The sequence below is a fragment of the Lontra canadensis genome, unplaced genomic scaffold (assembly GCF_010015895.1).
Source record: "Lontra canadensis isolate GAN:19392208 unplaced genomic scaffold, GSC_riverotter_1.0 scaffold16, whole genome shotgun sequence".
Lineage (NCBI taxonomy): Eukaryota > Metazoa > Chordata > Mammalia > Carnivora > Mustelidae > Lontra > Lontra canadensis.
Window position 1 is genome coordinate 1483780 of NW_022631010.1, and position 19412 is coordinate 1503191.

Here is a 19412-nt window from a genome sequence, read left to right on the forward strand (position 1 = left end):
ACATTATCGTACAGTGCTTCTGACAACACATACGCACTCATGGATGAATGGATATTTGCTATCTAAGGAGATGGTATTTCAGTGGTCTAATAACATGGATTATACCTGCCATAAACTAGAAACCAATGCTAATCTTTTTCCTTTAACAAGAACATCTATTGAAAATTTACTTTTGGACATGGGACACCTTAACTGGATAACTTGTGCTAATAACTTCTTAGAGGTCATGTATGTTTGTTTGTTTGTTTTTCTGAGATTTCTTTATTTATTTCAGAGAGAGAGAGAGAGCGAGCCTGTGAGCGGGGGGTGGGGGGGCAGAAGGAGAGGAAGAGAGAGAATCCTCAAGCAGACACCCCTCCTGAGTGTGGAGGTTGATGGGGCTCTATCCCAGGACCCTGAGATCATGACCTGAGCTGCCCAACCGACTGAGCCACCCAGGTGTCCCTCAGAGGTCATGTTCTTTAATCATAGTAGAGTGAATGATACTATCATAACCATAGATTATGAGTGTGTTAAAATATTGTATGTTATTAGTGAACATTTAGTAATGTTACCAAATGGGTACCTTTGTCTCAGAATATTCATATAAAATTTTTTCAACATCTTATATTAAAGTAACAGAAGTACTTTGGGTGAAAATTAACAAAATTGATAAACCCTTTGATGAAAACTTAGAAGGGCTCAAAGCAGCCCATAAAACCTTGACCAAGAAGCCAACCCACTTTGAGCATGCTACACAGGCCTCTCAAGCAGCCTCAGGAGTCATTAACACCAACTTAGCTGCACTGAACAAAAATATACAAAACTTATATAATAAATATTCCTCTCTAGAGTTGTTAACAAAAATCCTTTAAACACATAGTTTATTCTGGCTCATGGTCTGACAATAACCCTTTAAAATACAAAAAGGAAAGTAAATAAATAAACAAAATAAAATACGTAAAGGAATTCTCTCTCTACACGTGTCTTGGAGTCCATCAGAGAAATCCTTCTCCCGCTTTTAGCTATTATTTTTGTTACATATCTTATTAAACATGCTATTAAAATGTTGTGCCGCCTCAAGCTTAAGTAGGAAACATTACAAAAAGACTGATTAACCGTACCCTCACCATTCTTTTCTAGATGTGCCAAGACCCTATGTTGAAGATTCTGTACATATTTTTGTACTTTGATCTGCCTATAGTTGGCAATGTGATTCTTATTTCATTTATTTGACTGCTTTGTTGATCTGTTAACTTACCTTAATAAAGTTTAGATTTAGTTTTTCTTCTTTTTTACTTCATTCTGACTAGATGTGACTTTGAGTTGGAGTTTTAAAATTTAATCCTTACTTAATTTTGCTTTATTTGATTCAGTTTAATGTATCTAACTTGTTTGGATTCGATGTGATCTTTGATTTATGTCAATTGACATTTCATATGATTTGAGATTTATTTGATTTTGTTTGATTCTCACTGAAAATACAATTGAATGATTTGGATTTAACTTCTTCCACGTTAGCAAACTAGTACTGCTGACCTAGTGTAAGACATATTTGATTCCTGTATGACCCTTACAGATTTGTCATGAGGAATCGCGCCGGAGAATGTAGACAGCAAGATGGAGTCACTCATGTCAAGCAGTGATGCAAGCAGCTAAGGGCATTGCAGCCAAGACCAGGTATCACTGAGACCAGCACCAGCTTTTGACACACTCCGAAGTGATAACCAACGGAAACAGAGGAGGTCTGTAAAGGCTCAAGACTGATTAAATCCCTTTTAAAAAGAGGATATTTGCAGCAAATTGTGAAGACTCCTCAGACACTGACCTCGCTCTGATTACTTCAAAGCCTGCTGAAGGCTGCCTGGTTGATGTCTGAAAAGAAAAGAGCTCCTTCTTATTATGTTATGCTTGAACATAATAAGCAGCAAGCGCCAAGAGCTGACCCAGACCGGAGTGAGGCCTTATCTCAACTGCTCGCTCACAGATTTTCACCTTTGGTTTGTTAACATCCTGTCCTCCGTTCTGTATTGTTTATGTGACTTGTGCTTTGCTTTGTGTGACCCTTAAGACAAGTTAAACACGTGGTGAAATGTTACCGCGTTTAAAGTATTGAACTTGCTTTATAATTGTTCATCGTGCTCTATGACTGAAAAAGCTGACCTTGTGGAAGGACACAGCCCATATGTGAGTCTTCATAGCGAACTCCTGACAGGCAACTTCGCGTGTTCTCAGGTTTAAAGGTCGGGATAACGTCTGTCTGCAGCAGAGAACCGGACAAGCGATTAAGGAGGGGGCAGCGCTAGGGCCGGGGAAATCAGGTTTCCCAAGCCCAGGAGACAGAGCATGCGCAGTCCACGGGTCTTCCGCTGTGAAGGAGCCAGGAGTAAGGGAAAGGGATCTTTGGGGTCCTTTAAGGAAACAGCCATACACTTTGGAGCAGCCTACATATATCTGGGGTTTAGCCGGGCTCAAACCAGGTCTTCTTGAAGCCCCGCCTCTGGGAAGCTCCGCCCCAACCTAGGTACGCGCACCGGGTCCTAGGAAGGCACAGCTCTTGGAAGTCACTGGTCCCCTGGAGGCGGCTGGGCGCGCTCAGCAGACGGGGCGGAGCACGAGGCAGGAGCAGGTGCTACGGAAGAAGCGGCACTGGCAGGAGGCGCAGGGGTCACAGCAGGCGGGTGCCGGCGACTTGCAGCTCGCTCGAGTAGCCACGCAGGGTGGGTGGCGGGGGCCAGGGCCGAGCCACGGTCTTCTTGGAAGAGTTTCTCTGCGGGAAAAAGCCGGGACTGCCCAAGCCGGCCACGCCCACCCCACCGGCCTCACGTGGGCCTGGGAACTCCTTCGGGCAGCGGAGGCCCCAGACCAGACATCCCCACCTGCTGCCCCACGGTCCCTTGGACTTCATGCCCTCCGGGGACCCCACGGGCACCGGCCTCCCCCAGTCATCCACCCCCTGCCTCCAAACCCATTAACATTTACTTACCTGGCTGGGCTTGGCCCACTTCTTTCCCTAGGGAATCCCACTCTGCTCTAGAGTTTTCACCACCTCTATTTTCCCCCTTCCAGTGTATCCCCAATCTCTTCTCAGTCCTGCCTTCACAGTAAATCGGATCCACCCACTTCTTCACCGCTTTGCTGCCCTAGGCCAGGCCACTATCCTCCCATTTACAGCCCAACCTCTGTTGCCCCAAACCCGGCTCTCCGAAGATGTATGTATGTATGTATGTATGATGGCAACCACTCCGGCTTAAAGCTCCCAGTGGGTTATCTTTGAACTTAGAATAAACCATAAACTTCACTTTGGCTCTTGAGGCCCTCAGGTTTGGTCCCGCCCACCTCTCTGAGCTGAGCCGTCGTCGTTACTACCTCTCTGCCTGCATTCCACGCATCAAACACAGAAAATGAGTAGCCATTAGCCATATGAAGCTTCTGAGTACTTGAAATGCGTCTAGTGCAAATGAAGTGTAAGGACCTATTTAGCCAGAGCGCTTCCATCAGTTAAAGGATAACTTTGTTGTCTAAAACTTAAACTGTCCCTGCTCCCCTTCCCCCAGGGGACTGACTGAAAAACAAGTCCCGGAAACCAGCCCCAGGTAACAAAGCCCAGATACAAGGGTGGGTCAGGCCAGGTGGAGACATCGGATCAGTGGGGGGTTGCATACTGTCTCCCTAGCTACCAAGGAGTATGGTCCCTGCCCTTTGGGAGGCTTTTGGGTGCCAATTCTAACCAAGGTGATAGACTAGGTCAAATGTCTACTATAGGGTAAATTGTAATTCAATTGGTCACTTATGTGTGACCTAACATGACTGTGGAGTTTCCTCTCTGCGTTACAATCTCATTGGCCACCTGTGTGTGGCCAGGCCCAACCACATGGCCTTTGCCCTTAAAAGCTAGTCTGTGAAACAGAGAAAGGTCGCTCTCTCTTGTAAGAGGTACGGCCCCAAACGTTCAGTCTGATTCTTGATGCTTGGCACCGAATAAAGCTTTGCTTGACCTTCGCTTTATATCAGTCTCGCTCCTTTAATCATGGACCCATTATTGAGGGACATATCAGAAGGACTGAATCTTCAAATTTTATTTAATTTTAATTCACTTTTTTTAAAGGTTTTGTCAGAGCGAGAGAGTGAGCACAAGCAGGGGGAAGGGCAGGCAGAGAAAGAAGCAGGCTTCCTTCTGAGTAAAGGAGCCCAATATGGGACTGGAACCTAGGACCCTGGGATCCTGACCTGAGTGGAAGACAGGCCCTTAACGGACTGAGCCACCCAGGTGTCCCTTAATTTACATTTTAAAATAGAAGCAGTGTAACATTTTTTCTTTAAATAATTCTTTTCTTGTTGTTGTTAGGACTACAACTGACTATTAAAATTTAGCATTGGAATTGAGATGTACTGTGAGTGTAAAGGGGCACCACCAGGTTTCAGACTTAGCACACACACACACACACACAGAGTAATGTAAAATATCTCACTTTTCATATTGGTTACGTACCAAAAGGATAATATTTCAGATATATTGGGTTAAATAAAATATTACTGAAATTAATTACACGTTCTTCTTTTTACTTTTTTAAATGTGGCTACTAGGAAATTTTAATTTATATATGTGGCCCACATTGTATTTTTTTCTTTCTTTCTTTTTTTTAAGATTTTGGGGAGCAGCAGAGGGAGAGAAGCAGGCTCTCTGCTGAGCTGGAAGCCCAGTGTGGGTCCTGGGGTCATGACCCGAGCCGAAGGCAGATGGTTAACCAGCTGAGCCACTCAGGTGCCCTTCACATAGTATTTCCATGGGGAGTCGCTGCTTGAGATTACTGAATTTTTCAGTAAGTGCTGCTTCCTCGGGGAGGTCTTCTGAGATGACTCTTCCCTTCATTTTCATCACCATGCTTTAATTCCTTTACAGGGTTTATCATTATCTGAATTTATTTTGCCTATTTATTGGCTTACTTGCTGTTTGTCTGTCTTCCCCTCAAGAATGTAAACTCCATGACAGGGGGCTATATCTCTTGTTCCTTTGGATAGTCCCCATACCTAGCATGCAAATACATTTGTCAACTGTGTTTTCTTACATGTCAATCACCTGATCAGCTTGTTCACAAAAGGTCTAGAAAGGAGCAGGGGCTTTCTCTAGATCACACAGTACCAGGTCTAAGAGAGGAATAATGTGTGCATTTCAATAATGCCTTAATCTAGTATCTCCCACAGTGTGGGAACCTGTGCCGCGGTAGTATGATTTTAGGTGGTATACGACTATTAAGTGACATTAGATCACATAGTGAGAAAGGACCCTCTTTGCAATCTCTTTCAACTTGAAAGGCTCCAGTTGGTGCCAATTTATCATTAATGCTTTCCCAACTCTCTCTTTCTTCCTCCCTTCCTTCCTTCCTTCCTGCCTTCCTTCTTTTATATTTTATTAATTTGTTTAACAGAGAGCGAGAGACAGCCCAAGCAGCGGGAGTGGCAGAGGGAGAGGGAGAAGCAGGCTCCCCACTGAGCAGGGAGCCAGCCCTAGGACCTGGGGCTGGGTCCAGGACCAGGATCAGGACCTGAGCAGAAGACAGATGCTTAAGCTTAACTGACTGAGCCACCCAAGCTCCCTTTCCCAACAGTTTCTAATCTGACTTTTAACACAAGGAAAGATCCCCAGATTTAGAGCATTTGACAAGCAGCTAAAATCCACTAATAATCCATCCAGCTAAAATCCACTAACAATGTTTCATTTTCTTTATAATTATTTTTATGGTTACCTTCTATTTATGGCAAGTGATATTGATTTCCTATCATAGTTATATATTTTTAAGTTTTAATTTAATTTTTAAAATATTTGTTTAATTGAGAGTGAGAGAGAGCACAAGTGGCGGGGGGGAGAGGGAGAAGAAGAAACAGATTCCCCACTGAGCAGGGATCCCACCCTGGGGCTCCATCCCAGGACTTTGGAATCATGACCGGAGGTGAAGGCAGACATGTAACTGACGGAACCACCCACGTGCCCCTTGAGTTTTAATTTTAAACAAATATATTAAGTAAATAAGTGCAACTCAGTTATGGCAAAAATTGTGGGGGGTGCCTGGCTGGTTCAGTCAGTGGAGCATGTGACTCTTGATCTCAGGGTTGTGAGTTCAGGCCCCACGCTGGGTGTAGAGATCACTTACAAATAAAAGCTTTCAGAAAAAAAATTGTGGGAAGTCGTTCTGAAATACCTAAACTTTAGGAAACAGTGCATTCATTCAAAAGAACGAGAGATGGTGACCATTTCAGTCAGAGGGCTAGCTCATATAAGAAGATGCTTTTTAAGGACACCTGGGTGACTCAGTTGGTTAGGCGACTGCCTTCAGCTCAGGTCATGATCCCAGGGTCCTGGGATGGAGCCCCTCATTGGGCTCCTCCTGCTTGTGCTCGCTCTCTTTCTGGCCAATAAATAAATAAAGCTTTTTTAAAAAGAAGATGCTTTTTAGCATGTAAGCTATTTCACTTAGTGAAACTTAGCTCTCTGGGCTTCTGTGGGGGGTCTGATTCAGAGCTTGAGGCCAGGAAGCCTTTAGATAGCTTTCAGCTTCTTTTGTTCATGTAAGGCTGGAAAATCTTTCATTTAGTTCCTAGCTAGAATTCCCTTTTAAGTCCAGTCCCACCCCCAACCCCACAATGAAAACTCCTGGTCCTACCTTGGAAGATTTCTTCTTTTCCGCCTCTTTTCTACTGATCCTTTTGGATTTCTTGTTCAGTGCTTCAAAGAGAGACAGAAGGAACAAAGCCAGATGTTTCTGGAGGTCACGAACTGCAATAAATTGGGAGGAGCCAGAGGAGGCTCCAGGAAGTCTCAGGGTGGGGGAAAAGAGGGGTTGGTTGGCTGAATCATAACTTGGGACTTAGGCCAACAGGTTCTTGATAGCCTGGCTGCTGACCTGGAGTGACCTCTGAGGGAAGGCAAAGAAAAAATCCAAAAAGGCCCTGAAAAATGGGTTCAGTGTCATGTACACGGATGGACCTGTGTTTCTTGTATTCCTCTTTTTCATTTCTCAGAGTTATGGAGCCAGGCACACCTGATTTGAATCCTGACTCTGCCATTTAACAGCTCTGTTTCCTTAAGCAACCTACTTAATCTTCTTAAGATCCAGTTTTCTCATCTGTAAATAGGGTATGGTAATATCCACCTTGCAGGATTGTTTTGAGGATAAAAAAGTTATGTTTATAAAATGAGAAGCCTGGCACGTCAAAGGTGATCAAAGGTGATACTTCCCTGATACATCGAGAATATTCTCTTTTCCTAGTGAGACGTAAGGCAGTGAAGGACATTAGTTTAGAACTTGTGTTCTAGAATTAAACACGTGGGTTTGAATTCTGGCTCTGCCAATTAAGAACTGCGTGATTTTATATCAGTCACTTAACCTTAAGGCTCAATTTCCTCAACTGTGAAGTAGGAATGAAAACAGCACTCACTTTACAGTGCCTAGCACACAAGGAGTATATCTGTTACTATTGTTTTTATCAGGTGAAGTTGAACCAGAAAATGTTCCATGCCAGGCTGTAATGCCCCTGGTATTTTCCCTGAGCAGTTATTTTCAATTCTCAACCCTGAAAGGACTAGTTCATCCCACACTCAGTTATATTCTGCAGCATTTTCTAACATTTTTATTGTTGATTTTTTTTTTTGTTTAAAGATTTTTATTTATTTGACAGACAGATCACAAGTAGGCAGAGAGGCAGGCAGAGAGAGGAGGAGGAGGCAAGCTCCCTGCTGAGCAGAGAGCCCGATGTGAGGCTCCATCCCAGGACCCTGGGATCATGACCTGAGCCAAAGGCAGAGGCCTTAACCACTGAGCCACCCAGGCGCCCCTTTATTGTTGATTTTTAAGATTTAACATTTTACATTTTAACGTTTAATATTTTTACAGTTCTGTGATTCAATAAGTTTCAGAAATTCTAAGTTGAACCAAGTTCACGAAGTGTCTTGACTTCAGGGTTTCTCAGAGCCTTTAACATGCAAAAATTGTTTATGAAACTGGTGGTATACAGGGCTTTTTAAAGCCATAGGAGTCAAGGAATATTTTATTCCTCGAGGATTGCTTTGAAGAATAAGCAAAAAGGAGCTCTGACTTATGTCAGTGAACCCTGGGGAGCATGTTTGACATCCTGTAGCCCCTTCTCATGGGCCAGAGTCCAGAGACTAGGCATCAGGGCAAGCTACTTACCTACAATAGAGACAGAAGGGAAATCCAATATTTTCACGGAGGAATTGTCCCTTAGGCTCCTGTCATCCCTGGGCTTTTCTTCAGGTGCCAGGTGGCTGTTGGGAGTGAGGAAGCACAGGGAGACCAGCAGGGTGGCCAGGAGTAGGTAGAAGATATTCATCCCTGGAGGCCTGAGTGGGACAGAGAAGGCAGTCAGGCTGGTGGGCCAGGAGTCCTGGCAAGAGGATGTGTCATCCTCTTGCTATCGTTGTGTTTCTTTGGGCTGGTGCTCTGACCCATTTCCTAAGTGTCCCGGTAGAGCTGGAGGACCACCAAGGCTTAGGACAGGAAAGGGGGGCTGATGAAGGATGAAGAGAGAAAAGGAGAGATGGGGAGAGGAAGAGAGACAAGGCAAGGAGGGAGATTGAAGCCAAGAGAAAAGGAATACATTGCAGTTTTCTCTGTCATCCAGAGCATGGGGTGATGGTTTTTATTTTTTATTTTTTTTTAAGTCAGTGGCCCCAGGTGACCCTAGACCTGGGCAGAATTTTTGAATGGTCCCCAGTAGTGCCTCATTGTGGCCAAGGTTTTACTAAGGTGCAGAGGATAAAGCTCATAAGACTCTCTGAGAAACATGCAGTGATAAATGGCATCTTCAGACAAGTGTATGTTGTTGCATTTGCCGTATTCCCATGTCCAGAGGGAATGAAATGGTGTGGTTTGTATGAGAAGGATGGACCTGTTGACATAGCCTAACTGTATTTACTGACTTATTACTAGCTGGATTTTGATGAAGCAGACAGATCTCAGAGTGGATTTATTCCCATGAATCCTTTGTTTGGCTTAATCAGGGCTCAAATCTTCAGTAGCGTCTTCATTTTCTCTGAGTGTGGGATCCCCACTCCTCCCCTGCTCTGTGGGCTGCTCTCTCTGGCCTGGGGAAAAACTGAGGCTGCTTTTCCAAAAATCTCTCTGCCCTGCCATAAAGCACGGTGGGTAAGAAGAGAATGAAAACAATCTGCTTATGCTGGTCCTGCCCACTCCTGGGTTCCCCTTACAGAAGCCTGGCAATTCCTAGCCTACTCTTCCCAGCCTAACAAACTACAACTAATAAAATAATAATTTCTTAGAACCTAAGTAATTTAGTGGAACTATAGGACTAAACTGAGTCTGAGAAGGGTGAAATCTCAGTGGAATTAATCTTATTTGTATGTTGGGAGAGGGCAAAGAATGAATATTCCTTGCACCAATCCTGGGGAAGGATATGTATATTCTAAATGTAATATAGGCCTATAATGCCTAGTTGTATTATCATCCTCAGGGTCATATTTTTTTTTTATTTATTTATTTATTTTTTTTTTTAGAATTCAGAATTTGTGGATTTTAGAAAGCTAATATCATCTATATCCTAAATTAAACTACATACAAGGGTTCTGGGAGTCCTTATATAAAATTTTTGCTACTTCCACAGCAAAAAGATGGTGATACTCAGAATAAACAGGATAAAAAAGACTATGAATTGACTTGCATCAATTGAGGATGGGTTTTGTTGCCAAGAGACTTCAGGTAAGGTCAGGTTTTGCTGCCAGAGGAAGAAAGAAAACTGGCAGTTTTCAGACTTTTGGGATTTTGCAATTTCAGGTAAAGGATTATGGACCTCTACAAACCCTCATTGCTGTCACTACTCAACATGGAACACACGCTCCCTGCTATTAATACAGGATAATAATGCTGACAGCAATGACTACCTGTGCGATTGTTTCTCAAGAGTAATTTATCTTGCCCTTCTGTCATGGTGGAGACTCTTCTTTGATCTGTGTATCACTGGAGATAATTCCTTCTCTTAAACTTATCATCTGGTTTAAGTTACTGCTTAGGATTTAAGATGAGTTTCTGTTCAGCATGGTGGATGTAAAGAATCCAGAAAGGGGATTAGGTTAGCTGGATGTACTTGCTATTTAAGCGGCTGTGTGACCCTGGACCCATCCGGGCCTCTGCTTTCTCATCTGTTAAAAGAGAGGCTAGGACTGCATGATTTAGTACACATTATGAGGCACAGAGTTGAAACTTTAAATAAAGATTTGTTTAATGAATGAAAGAATCTTAAGAACTTCCTATTCTAAAATCCTATGAATCAGTGATATCTGATTCTTGCTTCCTGGACTTTGGAACAGGTTAAACAGTTGTACAAAGATTTTGTTAAGGCCACCTTTGAATCCTTAAGAGTTAAGGGGTTTGCAAGTACCTTCATGTGACTGAATCTGATTAAATCCTGGAAAAGAGGGCACAGAAAGTCATGGCGAAATGCAATTGGCTGTATATCTCAGAAGTCTTGCTGGTGTGTGTGTGCATATGTGTATTTACGTGTGTGTGCCAGCACATGGGTGCTAATGAATAAGGGCTCTAATTGAGGAAATATGGGAGACAACAGTATCCAGATCATCCCTGAGTATGATAAAATGAGTAGACAGTATATCAGTACAGAGTACACACTCACTGTGCAGTGCAGACATTCCCTTAGCTATGGCACTGGGGGATAGCCTGATATCTTAATCCTTTAGGGTCAAGCCTTGGTCCCCAAAGCAAAAGAAGGGATTATAATTTCCCAGTGATGAGGAAGGGCTAACCACCTATTGGAACAGAGGTATAGTGAGAGATAAGAACTGAGGAAGAGGAGAAGGCACCAGAGTTTTCCTGAAAAGAGTGAACAATATTAGCTGCTGACCATACTAGGTGTTAATGAGTGCAGTCCTGACATCCTGCCTTGGGTTTTGCTTGTGGCATCAGGGAGGGGAGCCAGAGTGTTTGGGAAGCCAGCAAGCTGGCATTACTGAGAAGGTGACGGGGCTTTGTTGGTTGAATTAATGGCTTCTACCAGTCTTGCCAAGCACCAATTGCCAGGGACATAGGGGTCTGGGTGAAGCTCATCCCTGTGTAGGAAAAAAGTGGTCAGAGGCAAAGTAGTGTTTGGTAGAGGCCTAACATGGAGGAGCATCTCTTACAGGCCAGTGGTGCTGGAGACAGACTCTCCCCTGATCAATCTTTTGGAACAAAATATATACTTGGGAATAAAGAGTAATTAATCCAGGAGGGAATCTTAACCTTTAAATTATCTACAAACCTTTGCCCGTATGTGCATTTTTTTTTTCTGGGGAGAAGGTCCATAGCTTTCTCTGGATCTATAAGGGCCACTAAGATGCTCAGAACCCCTTTTTTGCAACCTGAGTGGGGCTCATCCAGAACCACATGAGAACAGAGGATACTTTTTTTTTTTGTCTGTCCAGGCAATAATTGAGTTCTATACTTGCGAAAGTGTGGTTTTTGGAAGGGACATATCATTCCAGTACTGGTATAAAATAAATATAGTATTGAAGCAAACCAAAGAATATAAACATTATGGTTTCATTTGTGAACAAATATCAAAACTCCTTCAAATGTAGATAAGCTTACATATGCAAAGAAAAAAGAGTGGAAGGATACACATAAAAATTTTAATAACAAATACTTCTTAGGAGTGGAATTGAGGATGGCGAGTCAGGTAGAGACATATGCTTCTTCATGTACTTCTGTATTTGAATTTCCTTTTTAAGAATATTATCACTTTGGGGCACCTGAGTGGCTCATTTGGTTAAGTGTCTGCTTTCAACTCAGGGCATGATCCCATGGTCCTGGGATGGAGCCCCACTCCCTGCTCAGCGGGGGGAGTCTGCTTCTCTTCTCCCTCTGCTCTCTTCTCTCTCTCTCTCTCTCTCTCAAATAAATAAATAAAATCTTTTAAAAAGGGAGAGGAGCAAGATGGCAGAGGAGTAGGAGATCTAAATATCACTGGGTCAGCATCATTCAGCTAGATAGTTATCAAACCATTCTGAACACTTACAAACTCAACAGGAGATTGAAGAGAAGAAGAGCAGCAATTCTAGGAACAGAAAATTGACCACTTTCTGGAAGGTAGGATGTGCAGAGAAGTGAATCTAGGGCGATATACAGGAAGAGAGACCATGGTGGTGGTGGGGGAAGTAGTAGAGCAGGAGCACAAAATTGGAACTTTTAGAAGTCTTCTCTACTGAGGGACATTGCTCCAGAGGCTAAGCAGGGGTGAAGCCCTCATGGGGACAGTGTGGTCTCAGGACCTGAGGTGTCACAAAAAGACCAGGGGTGTCTGAGTGTGGCAAAGCTCCCAGGTATCAGAGCGGAAAAGCCAGCTGCAGAGATGGAGCTGAGGAGTGGGCTCTCAGCTTGGGGTTACCTTAAACCATGATTCAAGCACAGCTGGGCCCCTGCTCAAAGAGGCCCAACTCAAAGAGCAGGGGCCCAACACGTGGCAGATCCAAGGAGACCCCCTCCTTCCTCCTCTGGGAGAAGCAGTGTGGGAGCATGCTGCAACAATCTGCTGGGTTTGGAGACTCCAAATGGGGCCATGCCTCAGAGATAGAAAAGCTCCATTAGAGGCTGGGTGAGCACAGAGTGAGGCTAGAGACCAGGGAGACAGGTGTGAATGATTGCTTTTCTCTGAGGGTAGACTGAGGAATGGGGTCCTGAGTTCTCAGCTTCTACAGGGCTAGATATTGAAAGGTCACCATATTTATTCCCATCCTCCAAAGCTGTTCAGAAATTGTTCAGGGAACAAAAGCTACAGAGAGCAAAACTGAGCAGGTTACTTAGCCTGGCCCCTGGCAAGGGCAGTGCAATTCCAACTCAGGCAAAGACATTTGAGAATCAATGCAACAGGCCCTTCCCCCAGAAGATCAACAAGAACAGCCAGCAAAGACCAAGTTCACCAATCAATGAAAATTGCAAAACTTCAGAGCTCTGGGAATACAGCACATAGACTTTGTAGCTTTTTCCCCATGATTCTTTAGTCTTTCAAAGTTAAATTTTTTAAATTTTATTTTTTTCTTATTCTATTTTTAAACTATTTTCCTCTTTCTTATTTTAATGTTTTTTAAACTATTTTATCTTATCAGTACATAAAAAAACTTTAAAAATTTTCATTGTTATAGTCATAGTCTATCCCTTCATTGTATTTAACCTTATTTTTTGTATACATATAGATTTTTCTTTCTTTAAAATTTTGGGATACAGTTTCTTCTAATAGATCAAAATATACCCTAAATGTAGAACATGGCTTTGTTCTAGTCTCCAGCCTGATCACATTCTTTCCTCTTTTTTCAACCAACTTCTCATCTTATCAATTCTTTTTTAGAATCTTTTAAAATTTTCATCTTTACAGTCATATTCTATCCCTTCATCATGTTTACCCATATATATATATATATATATATATATATATATATATATACTTTCTTTAAAATTTTAGGAGGCAGTTTCTTCTAACAGACCAAAATACACCCAAAATCAAGTGTGTGGCTCTGTTCTATTCACCAGTCTAAGATATATCTATATCTATATCTATATCTATATCTATATCATCTATATCTATATCTTCATATATTCATATATTCATCCCTCCCATTTTCTTCTCCCCCCAGTTTTGGGTCTATTCTGCTTTGGTTAGTGTATATTTTTCTGGGGTTGTTGCTACTCTTTTAGTATTTTTGTTCTCTCATTCATCTATTCTTATCTGGATAAAATGACAGGGTGGAAAAACTCACCTCAAATAAAAGAACAAGAGGCAGTACCAATGGCTAGGGACCTAATCAATACAGACATTAGTAATATGTCAAAACTAGAGTTCAGAATGACAATTATCGAGGTGCTAGCTGGGCTTGAAAAAAGCGTGGAAGATACTAGAGAATCCCTTTCTGAAGAAATAAAATCCCTTTCAGGAGAAATAAAAGAACTAAAATCTAACCAAGTTGAAATTTAAAAAGCTATTAATGAGGAGCAATAAAAAAATGGAGGCTCTTACTGCTAGGATAAGTGAGGCAGAAGAGAGAATTAGTGATATAGAAGACTAAATGATGGAGAATAAAGAAGCTGAGAAAAAGAGAGACAAATAACTACTGGACCATGAAGGGAGAATTTGAGAGATAAGTGATACCATAAGATGAAATGATAACAGAATAATTAGGATCCCAGAAGAAGAAGAAAGAGAGAGGGGATAAGAAGATATATTGGAGCAAATTATAGCAGAGAATTTCCATAATTTGGTGACAGGAACAAGCATCAAAATCCAGGAGACACAGAGGTTCCCCCCATCAAAATCAATAAAAATAGGTCCATACCCTGTCATCTAATAGTAAAACTTGCAAGTATCAGTGACAAAGAGAAAATCCTGAAAGCAGCTTGAGACAAGAGGTCCATAACATACAATGGCAGAAATATTAGATTGGCAGCAGACCTATACATAGAGAACTGGCAGGCCAAAAAGGAGTGGCATGATTTATTCAGAGCACTAAATGAGAAAAATTTGCAGCCAAGAATACTATATCCTGCTAGGCTGTCATTGAAAATAGAAGGAGAGATAAAAACTTCCAGGACGAACAAAAACTAAAAGAATTTTCAAACACGAAACCAGCCCTACAAGAAATATTGAAAGCGGTCCTCTAAGCAAAGAGAGAGCCTAAAAGTAACAGTCCAGAAAGGAACAGAGATAATATATAGCAACAGTCACCTTACAGGCAATACAATGGCTCTAAATTCATATCTTTCAATAGTTACCCTGAATGTAAATGGGCTAAATGTCCCAATCAAAAGATACAGAGTATCAGAATGGATAAAAAAACAAGACCCACCAATATGCTGTCTGCAAGAAACTCATTTTAGACCCAAAGATACCTCCAGATTTAAAGTGAGGGAGTGGAAAACCACTTACCATGCTAATGGACATCAAAAGAAGTCTGGGGTGGCAATCCTTATACCAGATCAATTAGATTAGATTTTAAGCCAAGGACTATAATAAGAGATGAGGAAGGACATTATATCATACTTAAGGGTTTGTCCAACAAGAATATCTAACAATCTTAAATATCTATGCCCCTAACATGGAAACAAGCAGCCAATTATATAAACCAATTAATAACAAAATCAGAGAAACAATATCAACAATAATATAATAATAGTAGGGGACTTTAACAGCACCCCTCACTGAAATTGACAGATCATCTAAGCAAAGATCAAGGAAATAAAGTCTTTACACACTGGACCAGATGGACATTGCAGATTTATTTAGAACATTCCACCCCAAAGCAACAGAATACACATTCTTCTAGAGTGTGCATGGAACATTCTCGAGAATAGATCACATCCTGGGTCACAAATAAGGTCTCAACTGGTACCAAAAGATTAGGATCATTCCCTGCATATTTTCAGACTGCAATGCTTTGAAACTAGAACTCAACCACAAGAGGAAAGTTGGAAAGAACTCAAATACATGGAGGCTAAAGAGCATCCTACTAAAAAATGAATGGGTCTACCAGGAAATTAGACAATTTTTAAAAATTCATGGAAATAAAAGAAAAGGAAAACACAGCTGTTCACAATCTTTGGGACACACCAAAGGCAGCCCTGAGAGCAAAGCATATAGCAATATAAGCCTTTCTCACGAAACAAGAAAGCACTCAAGTACACAACCTAACCCTACACCTAAAGGAGCTGGAGAAAGAATAGCAAAGAAAGCCTAACCCCAGCAGGAGAAGAGAAATCATAAAGATCAGAGCAGAAATCAATGAAATAGAAACCAAAAGAACAGTAGACAAATCAATGAAACTAGGAGCTGGTTCTTTGAAAGAATTAATAAGATTGATAACCCCCTGGCCAGACTTATCAAAAACAAAAGAGAAAAGAGCCAAGTTAATAAAATCATGAATGAAAGAGGAGAGATCACAACCAACGCCAAAAAAATACAAACAATTATAAGAACATATTATGAGCAACTATATGTCAGCAAATTTGACAACCTGGAAGAAATGAATGCATTCCTAGAGATGTATAAATACCAAAACTGAACCAGGAAGAAATAGAAAATCTGAATGGACCCACAACCAGTAAGGAAATTGAAGCAGTTATCAAAAATCTCCCAACAAACAAGAGCCCAGGGTGAGACAGCTTCCCAGGGGAATTCTACCAAACATTTAAAGAACAATTAATACCTATTCTCCTGAAATGGTTCCAAAAAAATAGAAATGGAAGGAAAACTTCCAAACTCATCTTATGAGGCCAGCATTACCTTGATCCCCAAACCAGACAAAGACCCCATCAAAAAGGAGAATTACAGAACACAGATGCAAAAATTCTCACCAAAATACTAGCCAAGAGGATCCAACAGTACATTAAAAGGATTATTCACCACGACCAACTGGGATTTATTCCTGGGTTGCAAGTCTGGATCAACATCTGCAAATCAATCAGCGTGATACAGTACATTAATAAAAGGAAGAACAAGAACCATATGATACTCTCAACAGATGCAGAAAAAGCATTTGACAAAGTACAGCATCCATTCTTGATCAAAACTCTTCACAGGATAGGGATAGAGAGTACACACCTCAATATCATCAAAGCCATCTAAGAAAAGCCCACACCAAATATCATTCTCAATGGGGAAAAACTGAGAGCTTTCCCCCTAAGGTCAGGAACATAGGAGGGATGTCCACCATCACCACTGCTATTCAACATAGGACTAGAAGTCCTAGCTTCAGCAATCAGACAACAAAAATAAATAAAAGGAATCCAAATCAGCAAAGAAGTCAAACTCTCACTCTTTGCAGGTGATATGATACTTTTTGTGGAAAACCAAAAAGACTCCACCCCCAAAACTGCTAGAACTCATACAAGAATTCAGTAAAATGGCAGGATATAAAATCAATGCACAGAAATCCGTTACATTTCTATACACCAACAACAAGACAGAAGAAAGAGAAATTAAGGAGTCAATCCCATTTACAAATGCACCCAAAACCATAAGATACCTAGGAATAAATCTAACCAAAGAGGCAAAGAACCTGAACTCAGAAAACTATAGAATACTCATGGAAGAAACTAAGGAAGACACAAAGAAATGGAAAAAAAAAAAACAAACCATTTCATGCTCATGGACTGGAAGGACAAATATTGTGAAAATGTCTATGCTACTTAAAGCAATCTACGCATTTAATGCAATCCCTATCAAAATACCATCAATTTTTTTTCAGCGAAATGGAACAAATAATCCTAAAACTTGTATGGAACCAGAAAAGATCCCAAATAGCCAGAGGAATGTTGAAAAAGAAAACCAAAGTTGGTGGCACCACAATTCCAGACTTCAAGCTCTATAACAAAGCTGTAATCATCAAGACAGTATGGTACTGGCACAAAAACAGACACATAGGTCAATGGAACAGAACAGAGAGCCCAGAAATGGACCCGCAACTCTATGGTCAACTAATCTTCGACAAAGCAGGAAAGAATGTCCAATGGAAAAAAGACAGTCTCTTCAACAAATGTTGTCAGGAAAATTGGACAGCCACATGCAGAAGAACAAAACTGACCATTTCCTTATACCACACACAAAAACAGACTCAAAATGGATGAAAGACCTCAATGTGAGACAAAAATCCCTCAAAATCCTTGAGGAGAACATAGGCAGCAACCTCTTCGACCTCAGCTACAACAACTTCTTCCTAGAAACCTCTTCGATGTCAGCACAGCAACTCCTTCCTAGAAACATTGCCAAAGACAAGGGAAGCAAGGGCAAAATGAACTATTGGGACTTCATCAAGATCAAAAGCTTTTGCACAGCAAAGGAAACAGTCAACAAAACCAAAAGACAACTGACAGAATGGGGCAAGATATTTGCAAATGACTTATCAGATAAAAGACTAGTATCCACAATCTATAAAGAACTTATTGAATTCAACACACAAAAAACAAATAATCCAATCAAGAAATGGGCAGAAGACATGAACAGACATTTCTGTAAAGAAGACATCCAAATGGCCAACAGACAAATGAAAAAGTGCTCAACAGTACTTGGCATCAGGGAAATACAAATCAAAACCACAGTGAAATACTACCTCACACCAGTCAGAATGACTAAAATCAACAAGTCAGGAAATGACCGATGTTGGTGAGGATGCAGAGAAAGGGGAACCCTCCTACACTGTTGGTGGGAATGCTAGCTGGTGCAGCCACTCTGGAAGACGGTATGGAGGTTCTTCAAATAGTTGAAAATAGAGCTATCCTATGACACAGCAATCACACTACTGTCTATGTATGACAAAGATACAAATGTAGTGATCCAAAGGGGCACCTGCACCCCAGTGTTTATAGCTGCGATGTCCACAATAGCCAAACTATGGAGAGAACCTAGATGTCCATGAACAGATAAATGGATAAAGAAAATGTGGTACATATACACATACACACAATGGAATATTATGCAGCCATTAAAAAATGAAATTCTGCTATTTGCAACAACATGGACAGAACTAGAGGCTATTATGCTAGGTGAAATAAGTCAATCAGAGAATGACAGTTATCATATGATCTCTTTGATATGAGGAATTTGAGAGATAGGGCACCTAGGGAGTAAGGAGGGAAAAAATGAAACAAGATGGGATTGGGAGGGAGACAAACCATGAGAGACTCTTAATTTCAGGAAACAAACTGAGGGTTGCTGGAGGGTTGGGGGGAGGGGAAGGATAGGGTGGCTGGGTTATGGACATTGGGGAGGTCATGTGCTATGGTAAGTGCTGTGAATTGTGTAAGACTGATGATTCACAGACCTGTACCCCTGAAAAAAATAATGCATTATATATTAATAAAAAAATCTTTTAAAAACAGAATCTTACTACTTTGTCATAAAAAGAGAGGATAGAAATAAAATACTGAATGCTACTTGACATAACATCAAAGGATTTAAAGAAAATGGATGGAAAGTTATATTTGATTTGTGACAATGATGCTGTGGAATTTGCAGGAACTTCCTCCCACTTTGTACCTCAAATTCAAGGTACAGTTTGCTCTCAGCATCTACTGCTCTGTCACCAAAATGTAGGGCTTTCTCATAGCATATCTTCCTTTTACCCTTCTCTGTCCTGGAAAGCTCTCAAAGTTTTTAACCTTCTGGTTCATCAGCCACTGTTTCTGATATGCCAAAACCTAGGAAAGGTAACACAAATTTTGTTATGGTTTTGTTTCTCAACCAAATGAGCTACACCAATTACTGAAGGTCAGAGCCAGAGGAGAAATATCTCTCATTCATAATTACCTAGTTTCCCCACACAAAATGTTCAGTGGCTGCATAGGGGTCCTATCATCCTACACATCTTTGACCCATCTGATCAACAGGTGATATATGTGGATATATGTGGATACGACAGGTGT

At 41.3% G+C, this 19412-nt stretch overlaps 1 protein-coding gene across 1 annotated transcript in view; it reads right to left on the reverse strand.

Moving 5' to 3' along the window:
* Window positions 1-2574: 2574 nt before the first annotated feature.
* ASIP (agouti signaling protein) overlaps window positions 2575-19412 on the reverse strand; it is a 67880-nt gene continuing 51042 nt past the window's right edge. The window contains 4 exon segments of the mRNA XM_032858861.1: window positions 2575-2716; window positions 2718-2749; window positions 6642-6703; window positions 8169-8338. Coding sequence (XP_032714752.1) covers window positions 2575-2716; window positions 2718-2749; window positions 6642-6703; window positions 8169-8338 — 406 coding nt within the window.